This window comes from Echinops telfairi, unplaced genomic scaffold (assembly GCF_000313985.2).
Source record: "Echinops telfairi isolate 266 unplaced genomic scaffold, ASM31398v2 ScPeMD7_3533;HRSCAF=4204_0, whole genome shotgun sequence".
Classification (NCBI taxonomy): Eukaryota; Metazoa; Chordata; class Mammalia; order Afrosoricida; family Tenrecidae; genus Echinops; species Echinops telfairi.
Window position 1 is genome coordinate 97,459,852 of NW_022107431.1, and position 16,456 is coordinate 97,476,307.

At 38.9% G+C, this 16,456-nt stretch overlaps 1 protein-coding gene across 1 annotated transcript in view; it reads right to left on the reverse strand.

The window, feature by feature from the left end:
• Nucleotides 1–3,873: 3,873 nt before the first annotated feature.
• The window catches only part of MEI4 (meiotic double-stranded break formation protein 4), a 169,770-nt gene continuing 157,187 nt past the window's right edge, over nucleotides 3,874–16,456 (reverse strand). Inside the window, exon 4 of the mRNA XM_013003703.2 lies at nucleotides 3,874–4,387. Coding sequence (XP_012859157.1) covers nucleotides 4,118–4,387 — 270 coding nt within the window. The 3' untranslated portion in view covers nucleotides 3,874–4,117. The remainder of the gene's footprint in view (nucleotides 4,388–16,456) is intronic.

Consider the following 16,456-nt stretch of genomic DNA (forward strand, 5'->3'; position numbering starts at 1 on the left):
ATGGGTTACATTGAGCTGCAGGTACTATTAAAAGGACTTTATCTTTTGGAGAAAGCACTTTAGCTAGCAAAATAATCAGTGATATACTTTTGTAAGACTAATGGCATTTAGAATTGGTAGTGATTATAAAAACAGTATCACAAATAATTGATAAAGCACATTTATACTGTTGTGTTCTAAACTGCATTTAAAAAAATCACAGAGAACACATAGGCTATCAGAAATGGGGAAGGATACAAATACATTTGAGTCACAAATTGACAAGTGTGATATACTGAAGATAAAACACATGGGTACATTGAAAGTATTCACCAAGAGAGTAATAAGACAGCCCAAAGACTGGGAAAAAATCTTTAGCAATGACACATCAGACAAAGGCCTTGTTACTAAAATCTACAATAAGTTGCAAGCTTACAATAAGAAAAAACTAACTGCGCACTAAGGAGGTGGGCAAAGGACCTAAACAGAAGTTCCACAGGGGCAAAAATCCGAATGGCAAATAAACATGAGAAAGTGTTCCCGATCATTAGCCATAAAAGAAATGCAAATTAAAGCAACTATGAGAACCACCTAACACCCTCAAAGATAGCCCAATTCAAAAAATCAGAAATAACAAGTGTTGGAGGGGCTATGGTGAGATAGGAATTCTCGTCCACTGCCGGTGGACCTGTAGGTGTGTACAGCCATTATGGAAATCGATTTGGCGATACCTAAAACAGATGGAAATCGAGCTACCATATGATCCAGCAATCCCCCTACTGGGCAAATACCCAGAAGAAGCAAGAAACAAACCACAGTTAGACATCTGTGCTCCAATGTTCATCGCAGCACAGTTCACAATTAAAAGGAGTTGAAAACAACCCAAATTTCCACCAACAGATGAGTGGATCAAAAAAGTGCGGTACACACATACAATGATACGCATCCCTACAAATATGCGATGAACGCATGAAGCATGTTTCCACATGGGAAGAACTGGAAGAAATCATGCTAAGCAAAGTAAACCAAGCACAAAAGGACAAGTACAACATGAGTCCACTGAGGTAAGCTTAAGAAATGGGGCATAGGAGAAAAGCTACTATGTACATACATTCCGGGGGTGAGGTCCAGGTACTATGGCAGGGTCCAAACCCAATCGAGGGATACATACGGGCAACTAAATAGGAGAGAGAAAGAGGAGGGGGGGGGGGGGGAAAGGGGTGGGGGGGAAAGCAGGGCACTGACCCACCCAAAGGGGAGGGTACTGTTTATATCTCCACAGGAGAGGGAGAGAGAGACCAGACTTCAACCCGGTGCACCAAGACATGAATACAACATACCAGCATGTACCAGGGAACCAATAGAGAGGTCTGAGGGGCTGGCCCCAATCCCAATTATGTGGATTTCTGCTTCCCCCTACCTCACTCCCCCAGCCACAGAAGACTGCACTTCAGAGGACAACACTGAAGCTACAGCTTGGGGAGAGAGGCACATCTGATTAAAGAACACAGAAGAAATTCCTAGCCCACCAAGCCCCGAGGACAATATTCCTGCTCAGAGCAGACAACATGCACAGAGGGGACCATAGGGATGGCCCCACCACGAGACACGACGTTCCTCACTGAATCATAACGCTTTGGGGGACAACATTGGAGACACAATACAAAAACTGTGCTCCATCTGACCCCATTACACTGGGGTGAAACACCAAAGGGCATGCAACAGAGCAGCAGCAAGGGGAGCAAAGCGATGAAATCCCGTGGAATACCAAACATAGACTTTGGAGACAGAGTTTGGCACCCATTCAGACTTGACTGGAAAATACTCCGAAAGGTCAAAAAACAGACCTGGAACTATTTATAAGCTTTTCCTTTTTTGTCATTGGCTTTCTTTTTGTTGTTATTTGTTATTGTTTTGTTGGATTTGCCTTCCTTTGTTGTTTTGTTTCTTTGACTGGCTTTTGTGCTTATTATTGTCTCTGTGTGTCTATCTGGGATAAACAATTTGGAGACGAAAACAATGGAACTGATGGTTCCTGGGGGATACAGGAGAAGGGGAGGTGGAAGAAAGGAAAGGGTTGGGCAACCAACCTAGGGACAAGGGAACAACAAGTAACCTAAAACCAATGGCGAGAAAGGCATAGGATGCCTAGGGGGGCTTAATCAAGGGCAATGTAGCAGTGAGAAATTACTAAAACTGAATGAAGACAGAGCATGATAGTGGGACAAGAGGAAAGTAATAGGAAATAGAGGAAAAAACCAGGAGGCAAAGAATATTTATAGAGGTCTAAATACAGTCATGCACACATGTAAATATACTTATATATAACAAGAGCGGAATAGATTTATGTACTTATAGCTATATATTAGGAATTAAGGTTGCAGATGGACATCAGACCTCGACTCAAGTACTCCCTCAACACTTTGTTCTAACAGTCCGGCATTCTGTGATGCTCACCTTCCCAACATGATCGCTGAAGACAAAATGAGTGTGTAAGCAAATGTGGTGAAGAAAGATGACGGTGCCCGGCTATCAAAAATCTAGCATCTGGAGTCTTAAAAGGCTTGAAGATAAACAAGCAGCCATCTAGCTGAGAAGTAACAAAGCCCACATGGAAAAAGCACACCAGCCTGTGTGATCATGAGGTGTCGATGGGATTAGGTATCAGGCATCTAAGACCCAGAACAAAATCATACCCAGTGTGAATTGGGCGTATGTGTTGGGAGAATGGCCAAAGCCTATCTGTTGACAATTGGACATCGCCTCACAGAATGGTCACAAGGAAGAGATGACCCAGCCAGGAAGCAGTATAGCACCGATGAAAGACACAGCTTTCCTCTAGTTCCTTACAAATCGGATTAGACCAGAACATGCACACTGCTACCAATAAGAGTCTGCAACACAGGGAATCCAGGATAGATAAACCCCTCAGGGTTATCAATGAGAGTATAGATACCAGGAGGATGGAGGGATGGTGGGGGAGGCAAGGGGTAATTGATCACAAGGATCAACATATAGCCCCCTCCCAGGAGGCTGAACAACAGAAAAGTGGGTGAAGGGCGATAGAGGACAATGTAAGATATGAAAACAATAATCTATAACTTATCAAGGGTTCATGAAGGAGGGTGGGCGGAACAGGGTGGGGGAAAATGAGGAGCTGATATCAAGGGCTCAAGTAGAAAGAAAATGCTCTGAAACTGATGATGGCAGCATGTGTACAAATGTGCTTGACACAATGGATGATTGTGTGGATTTGTGATAAGAGATGTAAGAGTCCCCAATAAAAGTATTTAATTAAAAAATAACAAATGTACCTATTAAGTTTGTTGATTATAATTTTGATAATTAAAACAAAATCAACTATTGATAATTTAAATAAAATTGTATAAATGGTAAAATTCAGCCAATACTTTTAATAAGTACACAGTGAGTTTCTGGACAGATGCTAGAATTTATAAAAGTACCATCAAGTACTTAATTAAATATGCCTTAACTGCACTCTAACAGGCATGGACACATTGGAACACGTCATCAACAAAATCAAAATACACATTTACTGAACATTCTAAGTAATTAGTATAACTTTTAAAGTTTAACCAATTTACAACCTTAAAAAGTAGTTGACACAGGTATTGTATATATGACATTAACAGTCACATGGTTTCCACAGGCTAAACATTTTCTTCTTCCCAATATCTCTTCTATGCTGATAAGTAATGATGTAAGGGGAAGTACGTAGGAAAAAATTTTTTTAATTGCATTTATAATTACATATTTGAAACAATTTACGTGTTGATAAAGCAAAACATAGAAACTTGAAGGTCTCATTTGTTACCATTTAGCATTTTTCACATAAAAACCTTACAAAATGTGTATTTTTTATGAGCTAGACAATTAAAGGCCCATTAAAAAATAATATTGTTAGATGATATTGTAAGATATTGGTAAATGGGAATATGATATTCTCAACTGGAACTAGCTGGTTTTGATAGAGAAATATTACTCATATCCTATAAAATAGTGATTTTATTAAGCAATCTATTTAAAATGCTCAGTTTAAAAATATTTTTAAAAAATCCTTTACACACAAGTTCTCTATACATTCAATTTTACTAGGCTTCTGATATCTGTTAAATTGCTAAGGAAGTGGGCTATTTTCAACAGTTTCTATTTCTGCTGAGTTAAAGAGAATGCCCAGTCTCCAAAAATAAAAGGCAAACAAAGGGAATGCATCGGAGAGCTGGAAAATAGTTTTATCATGTTTTTGAAGAAATTTCTTTATTTCTGGGTCATCAGGCCCGAGAGTTGAAGTGTTTCCTTCTTCAGTTTCCTTTTGAAGAAGCTGTTCCAGGACCCAGAAGAAGAAGAAAATATTTTCATAGCGCATCACATCATAACTGGCCTGCACCTGGAAATAAACAACAGAAGGCCATAAAGCCAATGGAACACACATGCACGCAAACTGGTAGAGGCTCAGCTCAGGAGATGCCACGTAAAAAGACTACGTTTTCAGAAAAAAAGGCAAACTCTTGATACAAATACTTTCTTTTTTCCTGTTCCTTTGGTGGGCGATGAGGAGAAACAGCAGCATTTTTCTCTAAGACTTTACAACCTTTCCTCCTTAGTGGTGTACAAAACTCCAAATCATTTTTATACATTCTTGTTATGATTTATTACTCAAATGGGCCTAAAATTGCCTCACACATATTAAGTGTTCAGTGCTGATTCATTGTTAGACTCCAATGCATGGTAAGTATTTCTTCCAAACCATCATATAAATATCTTTCAGGGCAGGATTTTAGGAATATGTTTGCATATAAAATCAGTGCTTGAGCACTTAGAGTTGTTATGGTTATGATCCATGAGACCAAGTACGACCACATACATGATCTACAGAAGTTAGGGAGGAGTAGCATCAGACTGTGTGGAGTAAGAAACATGGATGCAAGGAAAAATATATGTGTATTTTGTTGAACTTATTATATGGCTGAAATGCCTGAAAGGGAGGAAAGCCAGTATGAGAGGATAGAGAAATAAGCACAAAAAAGAAACGTATCATTTATTTATTAAGACATATGTTGGAAACAGCTAGTATATCTATGCATTGTGATAATACATTTTATTTTAATCAAGCCCAGAGGAATATATGTAGTATGACAGCCCTGTAATAAGAATTACATGAATACAGATAATGGGAAATAAATACTCTTTAAAGAGACTTAGACTAAAGATTACTCTCCCACTATACTATATCTTACCCTTCTACCAAAATGTACTACACATTCCTTGGGGCATCTACCTCACACCTTTATACTTGTGGTTTTATAATCAAACTCTGATTACCCACACCCCTGTTATCTTCATGTCTATTACAGATGCCTACAACATTCACCGGGTCCTACGAGTTTTCCCCAATTTAATATATCTTAACATAATGTCTTATAGTCAGTTACTATATGTTTTATCACTTATTTAGCCTCTACATGTTAATGGAAATAGGTGTGTTCCTGTCACTGCAGTTTCTACAGTGTCTAAGATAGTGTCTTGCTCATAGGAGACCCTTAATGCACATTCTACTTTTTAATTGAATAGGAATTGTAGTGCTTTAAAAATAGCACTATAAAAATAGATATCCATTATTATCTGAAGGAGAGTCACAGGAACATTTTTTACAAAATTAAAACTGCTTTCCAATTACTTCTCCTATTATATAGTAAATAAATATCACATTTTATGCTTAACTTTATCATGTTAAGGGGTAATTAAATATATATTTTTGTTTAAACTTGCTCACTAAAGGTCAAAATGGCCTCACAGACTCCGATAAGAGTTCATAGGGATGTTTCCTTTGGGAAACTTTAGACTATTGCTATGAATAGACGTTTTTACAGCTAAGGAAGCACTTGCTGATGAAGAAGGATTACAATTTTCAGTATGGATTATATTTCATTGTAAAGAAAAATCTTCACAATTTGACCAATAAACAACTTCATGAAAAATGGAGAAAAAATGGTTAAAGATTTCATTTTATTTGAATCCACAATCAACACTTATGGAAGCAATACTTTTTAAAATATCAATTTATGTATTCTGTCCAATCGGTTGCAAAACCTCTTTAAAGAGCAAAACTATCAGACTTAGGACTAAAGTGTGCCTGATCCAAGACACGGTATTTTCAATCACTTAGCAGACATGCGAGAGTGGGACAAGGAGTAAGGAAAACTAAAGAAGAATAATCTACACATTTGAATTATGGTGCTCTGAAGAATAATGGCTATATCAGGGGATGTCAGGAGAATGAATGAATGTTTTGGAAGAAGCACGGTCCCGATTGCTCCTTGCAAGTAGGGATGACGTGACTTCCTGTCAGATACTTTGGATGTGCTATCAAGAGAGACTCGTTCCTGGAGAAGGACGTCAGACTTGGTACGGTGGAAGGTCGGTAAAAGAGAGGAAGATCTTGGAGGCGATGGACTGGCACAGTGGCTGCAACAATGGGCTCAGACATAACCACTGGGAGGATGGTGCAGGGCACGGTTTCTTTCTGGTGTCTACAGGGCCACCGTGAGTCAAAACTGACTGTAGCGCGACTTAGACGTTAACGTAAATTAGCTACTACTAAAAGAATTCTACAGCAAAAAGGAAAAGTGGTTCATTAATTTGGAAACCTTACCTGCAGCAGGAGTAGAGTACTTCATAATGACAGAGATTATCAATGGATGCAGGAGTGAGTGGTCCAAGTTATTTAAGTGCCCCATGCCTCTATTCTATTAGTCGTACATGATATTACTTACCCTACTGGAACTTGAAAATACATTGGGATTTTATAAGTCAAATAATTTCTCTTTTTCAAAATAATTTAATTTCTAGCTGATCATGATTCTTACCCATAACATAATTTCCTGTATGGTAAAGAATTCTCAAATTTTATCTATCACCGAATGAAGGGGAGTTCTCCCTCATGACAAAGGACAAAGTACAACAGGCAAAATAAGGCAAGGATGTAAAATAGGAAGGTTATGTCTCCATTACCTTCTTATCTTCCTTAAGGATCCTGCTGGGCAGCTTTTGTTCTACTGCCAGATGGTCTAGGGGCGCCACCGTGCTGTCCCATTTCTGAACTGGGCTTTGGACTTTGCCTCTCTTACCAGAACATACCTGACTTCAGTTCCATCTTTATCCTAAAAATGCCTCTTCTCATGAGAAGTAATGGGACGACTTCATTTGCTCCAAGATATTAACACCTCAGAGAAAATGAATTTGCAGCTAACTCCTGTTTTCCTCTGAGGGCCCTGTGGTGCAGTGGTTAAGTGCTCAGACACGAACTGAGAGGGCGGCTGTTTGCGCGTACCTACTGCTGCACCAGACAAAGCTGGGGCTGTCTGCTTCTGAACAGATCGCTGCCGTGGAAACCTCTGGGCTGCTCTACGCTCTCCTACGGAGGCAATAGGAGTTGGGCTACCTTGATGGTAACGAGATGCCTTGGGCTTTAACTCCTTTCCTGAGAGACAGCAGACACGTAGCATGCACGCTTTAGCAGTCTGTCGTCTCAATGTGAGGAAAGTGGCATGTCTGTGGGGGAGGTCTTTCCTGTATTTCTCCAACTTCATCACTCGGGCAGCTGCCTGCTCTGCTTAATCATATGTTCAAGCACTTTCGGAATTAGTGTCATAAGCCTAATGAATTTTAAAATAAATGGTATTAGAATGATAGTTGACACCCTTCCACCATATTGCGGTATAATTTTTATATTCTTAATATTGTCCATTAAATCCTGCCCCCACCAACCCCAAATATATATTGTGAAGCCTAACTTCTATACTTTTGAATATAATACCATTTGGAAGAATGGCTTTCCTTTTAGGTTAATGAAGTACATTAAATCTACTAACTTTTGAGTAATGAAAGGAGCAGATTAAGAGCAGGAGCAAACAAGGAGGAATGGCAGAAAAACAGAGCCTGTCTGGGGATTCAAAACAAACCCGCACAATGAACTGATAGTACCTTCCCCTCGAATGGGCACCCTGGATTCGTACATCTAGACTCGTGAACTGTGAAAAAATAAATGTCTGTTCCTGCAAACCCCTCACTTGTAGCATTTTGGTCACAGGAACACTAGCAAAACTAAGGCACTTAGTGTCAAACCAGACTGACCTACACCAATCTTGGAAAATTACCTATTTTCACAAGGACCTGCCAGGAAGCGTGAATACGCAAATGAGCATTTTCCCCAGGCTCTTTTCAGAATTAATACATTTCTATGCTTGTTTTTCTACTCTGTAGTCAAGCTTGAGAAAGTTAAAGTATTCACATCCTTTTTAAAAAATCAAGAGAGGCTATTAGTATTTCTTTCCGTGGGCTAAATTATCGTGCAAAACTTATTCTCGACATGAAACTGCGGGGCAGGGGCGCTCTTCTTGCGCTTCGTCTTTCAGAATGCAACCTGGAAACGTTCGCCAGGCAGCAAGGGGACTCTGATGGTGCCACGGCACTGCTGCTGCTGCCGCCTCTGACACAGACTAGGCAAAGCTACCTACCGGGCAGAAAGCAGTCTCACTCCTTAGTAGCACAGAAGGACACAGAAGGACGTACACTTGAAGTGTAGTTCAGTGTTTGGATTTTTATGTTTAATACAGAAAAAAACTCAGAAGAAGTAACAGTTTATCAAATCCAACAGTTTGATAATTTATGTGTGTCAGCAAAGCATATGCAGAGGTGCAGTCTACCACGTTCGGAAATAGGCCTGCTGCTGGGGAGAGGGTGAAAATACAACATGTTTTTCTTTTTGCCACAAAATCAAGAGGTGAAGGAGAAGGAGAAGAAAAGCCAGTGAAAAAAATACACCACAGTGAAAAAAATACACCACATAACCTAAATGCCACATTAAACATTCCTTGATATTAGGAATCTTTTATATTGAAATGCTTTTGATGTACATTCATATGTAAGGAAATTTATTTAGTTCCTTTTAAGTCTTTATTTCATAAGAAAAAAACCTGGGTGTCTGATTTCCAAAGAGCAAACATTTGCAAATATGCAGATCTTCAGCTAGCAAAATGGTTTGTACCAACATTCCTAGTAGACTGCAAGCACAACTATAAGAGAGGTCAGGGAGTCCTCACCAATGCCCTCTCAGCTCACACCAGGAGCTTACCTCTGATGGAAACATTGAAAACCCCAGACCAGAGCCAAATCAAGGCAGTTTAAAAAAAGGTTGAGAGGGTGGTGATAGAAGGATGGTAGGGTACAGAAAGAGGTGAGGATTGATAGCAGAGTAAAAGGTAGGATAAGACCATTGAGTTCTTCCTCTTTTTACTACTGACCCTGTATTGTACAAAGTGTCTTATCCTTCACCGGGGTGTCATCCTTCTTGATAACATGTCCAAAGTATATGGGGCCAAGTCTCACCATTCTCATTTCTAGAGAGCATTCTGGCTATACTCCTTCCAAGAGAGATATGTTAATTCTGGTATTATTCAATGCATCAATTATTCTATGTTGCATATTAACTATGTATAATTATATTTTAAATACCAAAAGAGTCCCCAAACTCAAAACCAGGAAAAAGCTATGCTGGACGGAGCTTTAGTAGAACACCTTTTCCTGCTAGGCAAACGTGGAGCAACTTGCTCTGAGTTAGTGGCGTTGCCTGGGAAGTTTGCTCTGGTCACAGAGAATTTTTTCATAAAAGCAATTTTGCTCGAACCTTGTTTTTTGTGATGGCCTCAGTTTTGTGATTTAAGTGAACAGTGTGTGGCTGTGAAATTTTGTTTCCTGCTTTGGAAAAATGCCTCAGAAACTGTTGGGATGTTCAACACAACTTACAAGACAGTGCTACAAGAAAAACTCAAGTGTACAAGTAGTTTTCCCATTTTAAAAAAAGGTGAAATATTAATGGATGCCAAACCTCTTTCTGGACTTCAGTCAACATGCTGAATGGAGAAAATGTCGACAAAATCTGTGCACTTGTGCTCAAAGACCCACGGCGGACCACTGAAGAGACGGGAAGTTCTCTGGACCATCTAGGAGCTCAAGTCAGTGAATTTAATGGGAGATTGAGGAATGAGAAGGGCTCCTGCAGAATTTGGGCCTCAGGCTCTAACTGACCAGGAAAAAGAGCATTGAGTGCACACATGCCCAGCTTTGAAAGAACAGTTCCGAAGTCACCCCATTTTTTCCCAAGGTCATTACTGGTGATGGTGGTGCTACTCTTAAGATCCCAAAAGCAATCATCAATCAAGCTTCTGGAAGAGGCCACTGTCAACAAAAAAAGCTTGTCAAGTGAAATAAAAAAATCATGATGCTCATTTGGGGGTTTTTTGTTGTTTTTTTTTAATGTGAAGGGCATAGTGCATCTGGAGTTCTTTCCACCAGGTCAGATTGTTAATCAAGCTTTCTATTTAGAGGTTCTGAAAAGATTGTATAACAGTGTGCACCAAAAAAGGCCTGATTTGTGGCAATCAGGGGACTGGTTTTGCCACCACAATAATGCACCTGCTCATTTAGTCATCTCTGTGCGCCTGTTTCGGGCAAAAAACAGTATGCTTCTCTTGCCCCATGCACCTTACTCACCTGACCTCACTCCATGCAACTTCTTTTTGTTTCTGTGAATGCAGATGGACATGAAAGGGCAGTGATTTGAAGATATAGATGAGGGGAAGAAAAAAAATGTGCAAGGTGCTGTGAACCATCCAAACAGATGATTTGAAAAATGTTTCCAGGAATGGAATCACACATCTGACAAATGTATCAAGTGTAATGGAGAGGACTTGAAAGTGATATAGTTGTTTTATTTAAAAAAATTGAATACATAGCTTTGAAAAACAAATTCAGTTTTTTTGGGGGAACCTCCTCATATATACATATACAAAGAGGTATCAAAAAAAAAAGATAATGAAAATTTCCCATGAACTTTTGAAGCTCCCTCAAATAATTTACTAGGAAATAAGCCGTATATGTACTGCAGATATTCTTTTTTTTTTTTTGATATTGTTTTTATCAAATGAATTGTCTTAAAATTTCTATCCTTTAAAAGAGATAATTTAAATTTGCATTATTACTTTAATGTTAATAAAACTTATCACTATATTTCTCACATGCTTCCTGAGAGTGACTGTTTTTTAGTAATATTCTCTAGTTAATCCTCATTAATATATTTGTTAGGCTAAAATAAATAATTATATTTGATCATATACTATCATTATCTATCCTCTAAAAAATGAACTACTCTGCATGTGAATTTTTTCCTATGTATGATACTTCAAAATATTTGTGTTAAGTATTTTAATGAAATCTATCATAAATATTGACTATCAACCAAGCAAAATAAATCAAGCATCACATTGACCTATGCCAGAATTGTCTCCTGTTGTTGAACTGTATTGTACGACAGCTGTATCATTGAAGACACATCAAACATACCGAGCTCCTTTCCCATTCGTACTGAGTTTTATGGTTTATCCTATTTTCTCCTGTGCTATCAATTCTCACCTCTTTCAGTGTGCTAATGCAACATTCCTCCCATCAACACCCCCTAGCCCTTTACAAAAACGGCTTCAATTCTGCTATCGCCAAGGATACACATTATTTCCCTCAGAACTAAGCTATAAATGGATTCTAAGCAGTCATCCAAAATGGCTAAGTCAAACAGGAGTCATTAAAAAGAAAACCATTCTTATGCAAAGTTTTTACAACGTAAAATAAATCAGTGCATTGTTGTTCAAAGTGTCTGCTGCTGTGTTGTTTTTTGTTTGTTTGTTTGTTTGGTTTTTGCTGAACACTAATTCCCAATAAGAACTTGTAGAAGAAAGAAACGTGAGGTTGGAGAAGGTGGAAAACAAAGCGTATTATATTCTACTCTTGAAGATCCCCAATTCATATTTACACATTGAGAAGATTCTGGAAATGATCTGTTTGAACAAAGCATTTTGAATCTCTTTTTGTTTATTCATGGAGTAAACGTTGTAGAGAACAGACTGCTGAGTTTAGCAAGTGATGTTAAGTGACCCACATAGGCATCAAACGAGAGCAATGTCATTGCTAAAGAGCAATATCTAACTACTTTAAAATATTAAAACTTAATATTTTTTTAATATTTCAAAGTAATTTTAAAACCCCAGTCTTCTCTGCTGGGGTCAGTATCAGTCCTCTCAGCTGATATCAGTAAAAATATTCATTTCAGAGACATAAGAAGTCATTACGATGGAGTGTGTTTACATGCTACCTAATATGTCATCTAAAACCTAACCGGTTTGTAGAATTTAGTGTCTTTCAATTCCAAAGCGGAAGAACTACTTTGTTAAGGTGAACAAGTCCGAACGGAAGATACCTGTCCATTTTCCTGGCATCATTTTGTTAAAGAGAAATCCATTAGAAAGCTTTCAGGTATGTCCCTGTGTTTCACTGAGACATTGACGTTGCTCCGCAGGCAGTCTGCTCTGAAGTGTGCGGAGGGAGGGAGGATGGGCTGCAGGTTCTTCCATGAGTGTCACCCAGGAGGTCAAGGGCGCTTTGTAAAGTTCCTTGCAGATTCTTTTGGCGTAAGCAAAAAAAGTGACTTTCTGTTCATACTTTCATTTTTTAACATCAGCCTCTGAGAAAGGTGGAATATTTTTCTTGTCCAAATGTATTTTTTAAAATAATATATGCTCTGTGCATAATGACACATGCATGACACTGTATATATATTGAAATATCTTTAACATTGCTACAAGACATAGACGCACATTTCTTGTCATCTCAGTGCTTACCTCCTAGAAAATTAGGTATTACACAAATAATTATGCCAATAAAGCACCATTCCCACGTGGGTGAATGCTACAAAGGAAAAATCAGGTCTTGTGGGCAGAAACAGGGCCACTTATTTACATCCTCATTTCCAATTTTCATCAGTAACAATGCTATCCAAGAATCGCTTTATTCTGGAATAGCTTATTTAAGCAGCTCTAACCAGTATAGTAGGAACTCTGGAGGCACAGCAGTGACCCACTGGGCTGCTAACCTCAAGGTTAGTAGTTTGAAACCTCCAGCCACTGGCTGGGGAAAGAGGAGGCTCTCTACTCCTGTAAAGTAGGACAGTTCTACACTGTTACAAGGTTGTTATGAGTTACAGTCAACTCAGTGGCAGAGAGTGAAAAAAAAACTGTGAGAAAACGGCACGGAGGCCATATCTGACCTCCTGGGTCTAAATAAGGGAGGATGTCCATCCATCTCCTCACTAGTCCAAATCTGACTGTCCCAAGGCAGAAGTCAGGCAAAGCCCTGCCGTCCTTCCTTTATTCCGACACCAGCTGTTCCGCCCAAGGCAAACCACTGAGTTCAATCATCGGCTGCACTTGACCACAGACAAGGCTCCTGAAAAAAAGGGTGTTTATTAGAGAAGGTAAAGCAGGTTACCACAAGCCAGGGTCAGGAAACATTCAGGATAGTCATTGGTCCACAGCAACCAAATCTCTCTCTAGTTATCTCAGTGACAGGGTCCCTTGCTTTTGCTGTTGTGGGCCAGGAAGTCAGCCCCCTGCTCTGTCTCACAGCCTCATGGTCCTCTGTTCTGTTCATGGTCTCTTTGCCTTGGCTTCTGTTCTCAGCTTGGCTTGATTGCTCTGTCCCATGATCTCTGTGCCGAAGTTGCTTGTGCTTCTGGTCCTGCCCTCCATCACTTCAGAGAGAGATCACAAATGTGCTCCACATGTGGTGACTTTCCATTCTTTATGATCCGGAGATTGTCCTCTGTGCCTCAGAGATGGTTCTTTTACACAGAAGAACGGCGCAGAAGTGTGGTTTTTGTGCGTCCACAGACCATATCCCCAAGGAAGCAGGCACTGGCTCATAGCTTCTAGTAAAGTGAAGACTCAGAATACATCCCACTGTAACCGCATCCAATAATGTAGCGGAGAACGCTCTCCAAAATGGGATTAGAACCACAGGCATAGAAGTTAAAATTGAACATTGACCTAAAGCGCACACGCAGGCTTTGGAATGCTAGCATTCTTTGGCCTTAGTTCCCCAAAGGCAATATTCAATGGCTAACAATAACTTTTAAATGATTGCTATGTAGAGTTTTGAGATTGGTTCTAATTTTATGTGTACATTCAATTTTTCTGAAGATTTCTATTATTTACATATTTGAACTAGAGATAATTTAAACTATTTATAGGATTTTCAGATGTCTTGTAATCATTTTTTAATTCTTTAATTATAACAATAATTAAGTCGTTTTTATTTGCCAGCTGAAAGGGTCCAAGTTTTAGAGCCAGAATTTATTAACTTGGTCATGTTTATTTTTTGCTGACCCCAATTGAAAAACATATATGCAACCCTAAGATGAACAGCTTTTCCACAGAGATGCAAAAATGCTACCCCTGGTGATTCTTACATCTTGGATTAAACCGTTTTTTGAAAACAGCAGCTGGAAATTAACTGATACAATTTTATTGCTAATTTGCTTTAGAGAGAGGATTATTACTCTTTCTAGTTCTTTGCTGACATTAGGTTATAGCTGGGCTATTTCTATTTCATGGTGAAAGTAGCAATGACAGTTTTAGATTAGTCATACAATGGACTGCTATAAGCAATCTCTTTGTTCTTATGAAAGTAATTTTTATTGTGTCTCATTAGGAAAATTATTCTGTGGGGGCACAGGGCAGGTATTAATCATCATCACATCTTCCATTGCCTCTTCCAGGGTTCGCTCCTTACCCAGACAGTTTTCCAAAGAAGATGGTGGGTTTGCTTTGCTTTGCTTCTGGAATACAGCATTTCTATACTTCCCAAAATAAAGCAATTAGTGGTGAGACTGCAAACCGTGCCTCCCATCAGTCAGCAATGGACATTTTTCAAGCACTCGCTTTGCAAATGGCTATCGTTGACATTCCGGAAATCCATGTCTAAGATGGTTATTGAAATCTGAACCACACACATTTATGTCTGGAGGGAATCTCTTGTTAGTCACTATCAACTGCATAGCACTCAGGAGATGTGGCATAATTTCTCTTCTTTCTGACTGCTGGCATACCAAGCATCATAAATTTTCTTCTGAAGTATTTGGCTGTGAAAATCTGAGCAATGCCACCTGTTAATGGGTTTACAACAACATAGGATCGGAAGGAAAAATTAGAAACAAACAAAAAATAACCTTTTTGTATGTTATTACCACTAAATGTTAAGTGTGATTACATTCCCTATCCCTGAGAACATATATGTGTGTGTGTGTGTGTGTGTGTATAATATATCATGAAATAAATAAGTTAATGTCAAAATAGGTATTTCTAGGACCTATCAGTTTGGATTTTAAAAACGTTCCACACTCCAGTTTCAGTCTAAACCGGATGGCTGCTTCACAGAGTACCTACTGTACACAGGTTACTAGAGCCTAGTTGTAAAGGGCTTGACCCGAATATACTACCTTTCACTCGTCATTTTCCTTTCTCTGATATGTCTCCTCCTTTCTCCCGCCTCTCTTTCTGTCTTACCTTCTCTATTTCTCTAACTGTCTGATCATTTTGACATTGAAGTTGTTATGGTATTTTGTCTCATATTTTTCCATGTCAGATTTATATTTATATTTCAATAGCTTTAGCTGATTGATAAACAGAGTCCTCTGGCAGCAACATCATGTGGTTGCTATTCAAGAGAAGTAACATTTAAGGGAAGGGAGTGGAAACTACGTAATTGAATACCAATTATAGTTGGTACTGTGCTGGGTACCTGACATATGAGTTCTCATTTAAATCATAAGGAGTAAGATACTATTAATCTCGCTGTTATATAAAGAAAGAGAAAACTTCTTACAGCTGACCCGGGGCCTGAAAAGTGCCAGTGTTCTCAACAGGTCTCTATGACTGTGAAGTCTATAATCTTCCCGATAACTAAATTCGACCATCGAGTGCTATAACCATGGAGAAGTCATCACAAACTACAGAAAGGATTTAAAGTACACGAAACTATTTTAAACTTAATCTCTCTGGATTGTATCTTTTTGGGTGTGTGTGTGTGTGTGTGTGTCAAAAAATGAAGGCTTCAACTGTACAATCCCTTGAATAATACAACATGACAACCTCCACAAAGACTTGAGCTCCTCCAAAGCCAATTTTTCCTTTCTAGTTATAAGCATTTTCTCTGAAAGTGAGTTTTTATGTTATGTAATGACATCTTCTTTGTCTAGCTCTACAAATAAATAATTAAAAGTCAGACTGAAAAAGAATATACAACATGATTATAATTCTTAATATATATATGAAAAAGAGCTCCAGCGGCCCTAAATCTCCAACCTTAGCCTTAGCTCTAGCTTTGCCAACTCACTCTCCATAGGTGCCCACTCTTTGTGTCTTCATTTTGAACAGAAGGGTTGGTTATAAAAGGTTTTGATCCTATAAGCCACCTCCAGGTATGAAATTCTATAATGATCAACGGCAGGACTGCAGCTGCCTGAATGTTGCAGAACTGAATTAATATACAAACAAGACATATTCTTAAAAGA